Source organism: Lactuca virosa, chromosome 9 (assembly GCF_052849685.1).
Source record: "Lactuca virosa cultivar CGN04683 chromosome 9, Lactuca_virosa_CGN04683_v6, whole genome shotgun sequence".
Taxonomy (NCBI): Eukaryota; Viridiplantae; Streptophyta; class Magnoliopsida; order Asterales; family Asteraceae; genus Lactuca; species Lactuca virosa.
Genome location: NC_136434.1, coordinates 266,160,917 through 266,169,877, shown reverse-complemented (window position 1 = coordinate 266,169,877; position 8,961 = coordinate 266,160,917). Strand labels below are relative to the sequence as shown.

Below are 8,961 nucleotides of genomic sequence, written 5' to 3'. Positions count from 1 at the left end.
AATAACTTGTATTCTCAGGTAATCGTTAGACAAGGAGGCATCCAGTGTGTTGAAAGTTTCTTTTGTAGTTGCTAATCACCAAACACTTTATATTTTGGAATCATGTAATGTAAACCTTGTACTTGATGTAAACAATGCCAGTTGTACTATGTAATGTTTGGTGATGAATGTGTTATGTTTCATGTATATCCATTGTGATGATATTTCAATTTAAGTCACGCGAGCCCTCGGACGTTTCCGCCGTCTGGTTCGGGGGTGTGACAAGTGATATTTCTTGCCTTTCCTTGTAAGGAATAAGAAATATCATCATATTTTAATTGATTCCATTATAATATAACCAAAAATTGAAATTATGATTCTATTTCTTGCATTGTAAACATTGATCATACAATTTTTGTATAATAACATCATATTTTCTCACTTTTTATTGTCATAGCATTCTAAATTTATCTATATGTTTTTGAAATGTGTTAATGTGAAAGTAGGATTTTTTATTAAATAATAGAATAAAAAAAATTAATGCATATCTTATAAGTTAAGGTACATTTTTCATATTTTCTGTGTTTATGTGAAATTAGGAATCTATAATAACGAATAAAATAAAAAAAACTAAAGGTATTTCGTTTATTTTAGACACAAATTTATGGCATGTCAAAAAAGTATTTTTCTGATTGTAAAGTTTTTTATTAGGTACAAATGTTGCTGGTAATAGTAATGTTGACTGTGAAAACAACAATATAGGTAAAACAGATGTCAAAAACAGTAAATTAGTAGGTAAATAGGTTGTCATAAATAGTATTTTTCAAACTGTCGAAAATATTGTTTATTAGACAGTCAAAAACAGTAAAATATTAGGTAAAAGCATGTCAAAACAAAAACAGTAATTTATACTCTTAAAAACAATGCTTATAGACTGTCAAATAGCCTAAAGCCTAATTGAAACACTATTTTCTAGACCATCAAAATCAGTACTAACAAAAGATTCCAAAAGTAAAACCAATATAAATATGTTCATTGTTTGATAAACAAATTGTAGATGCTCAGTTTAAAAAAAGAGGTATGCTTCCTTTTTCTTTCTGTTGTATTTTGATATACAAAAATTAAACGTAGCAACAAGTTTTTAGTTTATATTTTAGAGTAACACTTACAATTTTGTTTAGATTTGATTTGGTTTTTAACGACTTATTTTTGTTTTAATCATGTCTATGATACAGGCCGGTGTTTATTTTTGACTTGTGACCAAAATAGAGGTAAATTGGAAGTCTTTGTATTTACATTATTCATCTTGTTCAAATATCATTATGCTTTTTTGCTACATGTTTTACTCTATTATATTATAATATGGTATTAGTTTTTCCTACATGTAAAACTTGATAATACTATGTAGTTTCTTTTATTTACATGTTTCATTTTGTTTAAATATAATTATCTTTTTTTGCTACATGTTATACTCTATTATATTCTAACTTAGTATTAGGGTTTCCTACATGTAAAACTTGATAATACCATGTAGTTTCTTTTATTTACATATCATTATCTTTTTTTGCTACATGTTATACTCTATATAATTTCTTTTATATTTATTCATTATAACAAATGTAAATCGTTTAAAATATAAGTATCAACCGTTTAAAGCTATGGATGTAAAAGTGGATGCAAATTTATACAAGACCAAATGTAAGAAATAGAGATATTAATAGTATAATATTTACAGAAATATATTATATGAATAGTTATTATTTTTTATTGGTTTTAGCTTAATATGTTGTTATTAAAATATAACGAAGAATCAAATTTTGTAGCATTTATGATATAAATTATATTTATCAAAACCTTTAACATTGTAAATGAAAGTCTGAAATATTATATATCTGTATTTTCTATTGTTTATTTTAATAATTGTAAATACAATATTTATTGTTATGAACATTATGAATCTTTTTAATATTTAAATTAATATTGTAAATGAAAGTCTGAAATATTATATATTTGTATTTTCTATTGTTTATTTTAATAATTATAAATACAATATTTATTGTTAGGAACATTATGAATCTTTTTAGTATTTAAATTAATAATATTATCAATTATTTAACTTTTACATTTTATTTTAAATTTTGTAGAAAATGGATATGTATTTCAATGATAACTCTTTTCGGTCACTCAATAGTCCATATGCATGGTATAATTTCGCTTGCGTTCGGGTTGATTTTGTTTGGGTGGATACAAGGGAAAACAGACTAATTATGCTTGTAGTTGACCAAAATGTAAGTTCGAAATATATATATATATATATATATATATATATATATATATATATATATATATATATATAATGCTTAATTTCACCATATAAATTGTTTTTCTATTACTATTTTTTAACAATATTTTTATTAACTAGAGAGAAAAAATGGTGGTGGTTGTGCCTAACTCTTTAATAGGAAGATACCTAGAAAAAGGTATGGAAGGCCGCTTATATTCTATAAATCATTTTAAACTCAATTGCACTCCCGATGATTTCCCGAAGTATGAAGGATACAACTTTGTTGATGATCAATATGTCATAATTGTCAACCAAGCTACCCGATTTACTCTACTTGAGTCGGTCATTGAAAATCATTTTCCGACTTATCCATTGGTTGAGTCTATCGAATCTCTGGTGAGAAATCCACGTCAACGAAATAATATCGGTAAATGTTAAATAGTTATTACAATATAATATTTAACTCATTTTTTCTAAAATAACTAAAATTTGTTTTACTCAAACGGTGTTTAGATGTTGTTGGCAAAGTTATTGACGGACGTCTTTTACACCATGACTGTGCGATTGATTTACTTCTTCAAGATTAATCGTAAGTTTTTATATTATTATTATCATTATTATTATTAAGAGTTTCATTATAAGTACTATTAAAATTAAAATTTCAAATTATTATAGTGGCTATGTAATTCAGCTGATTTTGAATGATGGTCCTAAAGTCTTACCTTTTAAACTCGCACGATCAATTCAAGAGAAATGAATCATATATGTATCTCGTGTTAAATATCGAAGCCGAGGGGGGAGTAAGTATAAACTTATCAGTTCAAATCATTTAACAAATTAATTATTTTTATTATCTATATGAAGTATTAATGTATAAAAATTAATTCCAATGAACTTTTTGGATTCTACATCTATTTCGAGGGTTGCATTTGAGCCGGTTATGGCAGAAGCAAATGCTATTAGGGCGATTTATGGATGATATAATTATGTATTTTAATTTTAAAAATAAACAACTTAAGAACGTTTGTTGGTGGTTTGTTTATGTAAGAATATTAGCTATTGGTATTTTGTTGTTGTAACCTTAATATATTTATTATGTTGCAATTTATTATCTTTGATCTATATTATTCAAGTATTGAACAAATTTATGTATTGAGTTGATAGATATAATATGTTTTTTATTTATGTTTTATAAACTTGTAGTGTGAAATGGGGACCCAAGATAGTGAAAATGAAAATGGCGATTTGACGCAAATTTCTTTAGAAATCGAAAAAGGTATGCATAATATATTAATGATAATCATATATCCTTTTTTCTTTATTTGAACTAAAAAACTTATAAGAAAAAGGATTGTATTATTAATATTATTGCAGAAAGAAGAAAACAATACAATAAAGAATATTGGAAAACATGATTTACGCAAAACAAAAAGCAAAAGGTTGTTATTTGTGAGGAACCCCAAAGTAGTGCAGAAAAACGGAAAAAAGCTAATCGTGAATATTATGTACGAATTAAAGACCAAACAACAATTAGAAAAGGTACCATTACAAAACTTGGAAAACCAATGTAGTGGTGGAATAATGCTATCTGCAAATAACCATTCAACCTCACATGGTACTCGAGCCAGAGACAAAGAAAATATTATGCCACGTAGTAAGGATAAAGCTGCTCAAAATAGGAAAGATACTAACAAAAAGCATTATGAACGCAACAAAGAAAAAAGGAGAATGCTTGAAAGAGATCACCAACAAAGAACACAATGAAAGTATATTTGCTACTGCAGAGGTCATTCACAAACATCATGTTACATGTGTTGAGGAAAACAACCAAATATATTCGGGGTTAACACACCAAACATTAGATGGTTAGTCCTAATTTAATTCTACAACAAATTTTAGTATAATCTATCATTATTTAGAATGAACAATTACATCTTTTTTATCTTTCATTTTAAATAGTTGTTTTTTCATATATTATAGACGTTGGAGGTTGTAGCGAGGTCCATGTCAATCAAGTAATTCCAGATGACATTCTTCTAGAGGATCCGTACCATTCTATTTTCGATGGTATCCCTGAAGTACATTCTATTTTGGAGGGAAGTAATATATGTGTTCATTGTGGAGCCAAACGATTCAAACATGAATTCGCTACCTTTTGTTGCATGAGTGGGAAAACAAAGTTGGCATCTTCCCAAATGAGTTATATCGTCTTTTTACATCAGAAGAGAAGCAAGCAAAATATTTAGAGATAATATACGTGCTTACAATACAAACTTTTCTTTCACATCCATGGGAGTAGAGTTGGATGATTATTTGAGCAATATGAAATCTGGAGTATATACATTTCGTGCCAACGTAGCAATATATCACAGAATTGATCAGTTAGTACCGAGGGATGGATCACCTAGGTACTTACAGTTATATTTCTATGATTCCAAAACCGACTTTACACATAGACTTCAATGGCCAAATATTGATCGAAAGATCATTCAAGTGTTGGTGGGCGTTCTTTCAACAAACCCGTATGCTACAACGTTTCGAAGCCTTCGTGAGCTAGGACCTCTCGATAACTATAGAGTCACTTTGAACGCATCAGTGGAACTTGACCAAAGGGTATACAATCGGCCGACCACATCTGAGGTTTGGATATAATAATTATTTCTCTTAATTTGAAGTCATCATATCATTTATCGTATTATATATTCACCATACTAAAATCACAAATTATATAGGTTGCTGGTATTTGGGTAGAAGGTAATGACAACATAACAACATATAAAAGAAGCATTGTTGTATATGGGAGATCTGATTATGGTACACAAATTCAACCTTACGAAGGTTGTTATGATCCTTTGTCTTATCCATTGTTCTTTCCTAATGGTGTGTCTGGTTGGCATGCAAAAATAACAAGGGATGGGGTGTCTATCAATGAAGTTGTGGGTAATGGAGAAAATATTGTGGATGATTTAGAAGGTACATACATTTTTGAAATATGAAAATGAATGATTTTAGTAAAAATATACATAAATACAAAATTTATATGTTTCTAACATTACCCTTATGCAGGGGCTAACTCAAAGAAGGGTAGGAATACCGTAACAATGCGTGAGTACTACTGTTACAAATTCCAGATTCGTTCATCTAAAAATTTAATTCTATTGGGAAGAATATTGCTACAACAATTTGTGGTAGATATCTACATAAAAAGATCGAGACTTCACGCTTGCTTTTTTGTAAGCTAAACCAAAAGAAGATAAGATCTGACCTTTACCAAAGAATTGTTGACTGTGTCAATGCCGGTGAAGTTGAACCAAGTAGAGTCGGTCAACAGATAGTCTTACCTGCATCTTTCATCGGTGGACCACGTGACATGCGACGACGGTTCTTAGATGCAATGACGTTAGTTCAAGATGACGGAAAGCCTGATATATTCCTTACAGTAACATGTAATCCAAACTGGCCAGAAATTGTTGATGATTTGAAACCCGGGCAAAGTGCAGAAGACCGAACAGACCTTGTATCAAGAGTGTTTCGTGCAAAATTAGAGGATCTAAAGGACCAATTTCTAAAGCACCATATCCTGGGTGTGGTTCGAGCATATGTTTATGTAGTGGAGTTTCAAAAGCGTGGTTTGCCACATGCACATTTCCTCTTGATAATGAGACCAGAACACAAGATGAAAAATGTTGACCATTATGACAAAATGGTGTGTGTTGAACTTCCCGATCCGAAAAAGTATCCCAAAATGCACGAAATTGTTGTGAAGCATATGATGCACGGTCCTTGTGGTCATTTACGAGCAACCAGTCCATGTATGCAAGGAGTGCCAAAACAATGTCTGTGGAGATATCCTAGACAATTTAATGAAGCGACGACACAAGGAGAAGACTCATATCCATTATATAGGAGGAGAAACAATGGGATAGAGGTCAACGTACGAGGAAATACACTTGATAACAGATGGGTGGTACCATATAACCCAAAGTTGTTAATGATGTTCAATTGCCACATGAATGTCGAGGTTTACTCGAGTATAAAATCTGTGAAATATGCTTTTAAATACGTTTACAAGGGACATGACAAACAAGTTGTCCACATTGATCAAGATGGAGCGGAACCCATCATCAATGAGATCAAAAGATATCAAGATGCACGTTACGTCTCACCCCCTGAGGCAATATGGCGGATTTTTAGCTTTGCACTTTCTCAAATCCACCCTTTTGTCATCTCTTTGCATCTTCATCTCCCGAACCAACAATTGGTTAGATTCTCAGATAATGATTCAATGATTGATATTGTCGACAGGGAGAAAGATAAGAGTTCAATGTTGACTGCATTTTTTGACATGAATAAAATGGATGAGAATGCGAGGCAATATATATATAAAGAATTCCCAAGATACTTTACATGGAAGGCAACCAAACGTTGTTGGAACCAAAGGAAAAAAGGAGCAATGAGAGGCCGATTGGTTTCTACTAACCCTGCCGAAGGAGAGAGATACTACCTACGGGTTCTCCTATCACATGTTAGAGGGCCAACATGCTTTGAAGATCTTTACATGGTGAACAACATGTTACATCCAACATTTCGTAAAGCTACTCTTGAGAGAGGGTTAATAGAGACCGATGATAACCTATCTCAATGTTTTACTGAGGCTTCATTATATCAATTTCCAGGTGCTCTTAGAAGGTTATTTGCAACTATACTCATTTATTGCGAACCCGGAGATGTTCGCAAGTTATGGGATGACCACTATAATTCACTTTCTGAAGATTATATGCGACAATGTGAAAGTGTTGAGCGAGTTCAAACCATGGTTCTTATGGATATCTCTATAATTTTGCAATCTATGGGTAAGCATCTCAATGAGTTTGATCTTCCTATGGTAAATACAAACATCAACGTGGAATCTGGAGATTATCGCGAGGTCCAAGAGGAGTACTCCATCGTTGTGGATGATGAACACCTTCGTGCAAAAGATTCTCTCAATACCGACCAAAAAAATGCATATGATGAGATCATGAGCCACGTTAATCATAATCGTCCGGGTGTGTTTTTTATAGATGGTCCTGGTGGAACTGGAAAAACATTTTTGTACAAAGCCTTACTTGCCGAGGTTCGTTCCCATGGTCATATTGCACTTGCGACAGCTTCATCTGGTGCTGCAACTAATAATATGCCCGGGGGGAGAACATCTCACTCACGGTTTAAGATTCCGATAAATCTTGATAATAACTCAATGTGCAAAATCAATCAGCAAAGTGGGGTTGCTCAACTACTTCGTTTGGCCAAAATAATCATATGGGATGAAGCATCAATGGCGAATAGGCAAGCAGTAGAGGCGGTTGATCGAACGATGCAAGACATTACAAAGGTGAGCCTCCCTTTTGGTGGAAAGATAATGATCTTGGGAGGTGATTTTAGGCAGGTGTTACCAGTAATCAGACGTGGTACTAGAGCACAGATTGTAGACCCCAGCTTGAGGATGTCACCTCTTTGGTCTTTGATTAAAAAAATACGTTTAACTATAAATATGAGAGCACTGGCCGATCCATGGTTTTCAGATTTTTTAATACGAGTTGGAAACGGAGATGAAGAAACCATCGATGAAAGTTTTGTCCGAATACCTGATGATATGTGCATTCCTTACACCGTCCAAGACAAATCAAAAAACGAGTTAATTAATGCATTCTTTCCTTCTTTGCACATCAATGGAGGCTCTTCAAAGTATATTATTTCCAGGGCGATACTATCAACAAAAAATGAAAGTGTTGATGGAATTAATGATCAAATGATTGATAGGTTTTGTGGAGAGGAGAGGATTTACTATACTTTTGATGAGGCAGAAGATGATAAGAACAATTTCTATCAGATGGAATTCTTAAACTCTATAAATATCAGTGGTTTGCCTCCTCATTACCTTCGACTCAAAACTGGATGCCCTATAATACTATTAAGGAATATTGATCCTTCGAATGGTTTATGTAATGGCACAAGATTGATATGTAGAGGTTTTCAGATGAACGTGATCGATGCGGAAATAGCGGTTGGCCTTCATGCTGGAAAACGAGTTTTTTTACCAAGAATCCCTCTTTGTCCATCTGATGATGACATGTTTCCATTCAAATTGAAAAGAAAACAGTTTCCAATTCGGCTTAGCTTTGCTATGACAATCAATAAAGCTCAAGGCCAAACAATTCCAAACGTTGGTGTTTATCTACCAGAGTCAGTATTCTCGCATGGGCAACTTTATGTGGCGCTTTCCAGAGGGATATCACGTGAGAATACAAAGGTCTTAGTGAAACCTACAAAAGAATTTCAGGGGAGAGGAATCTACACATCGAATGTGGTGTATCAAGAAGTTCTGCGTGATATATAAGATCAAATTTTGTATAAACCTTATCGATATATATTAAAATGGTAATGATATTTTTCAATTTATTTGTGTTCTTAAAAATATTTTATTTTCTATATATAACTAATTGAAAAAATTCAATGAAATACAACCATTCCTCAATATTAAACTATTCATTTAATTATGAATGTGATGAAATCTTTTTTACATAATTCTTGTGAAAAAATTAAAAATAACAAGTCTTTTACATTAAATGATTATAAACATTTGTTGTATGAATTGATAAAAAAGAAAACATATTTTGATTCCTTTTAAAATTTCTAAACAACAAAAGAACAAACTC

General features: G+C 31.8%; 1 protein-coding gene across 1 annotated transcript; it reads left to right on the top strand.

Annotated features, from left to right (window-relative positions):
• Window positions 1–5,657: 5,657 nt before the first annotated feature.
• Window positions 5,658–8,642, top strand: LOC145140515 (uncharacterized). The gene has a single exon (XM_079073981.1). The coding sequence runs from the start codon at window positions 5,658–5,660 to the stop codon at window positions 8,640–8,642; it is 2,985 nt and encodes a 994-aa protein (XP_078930107.1).
• Window positions 8,643–8,961: the final 319 nt, after the last annotated feature.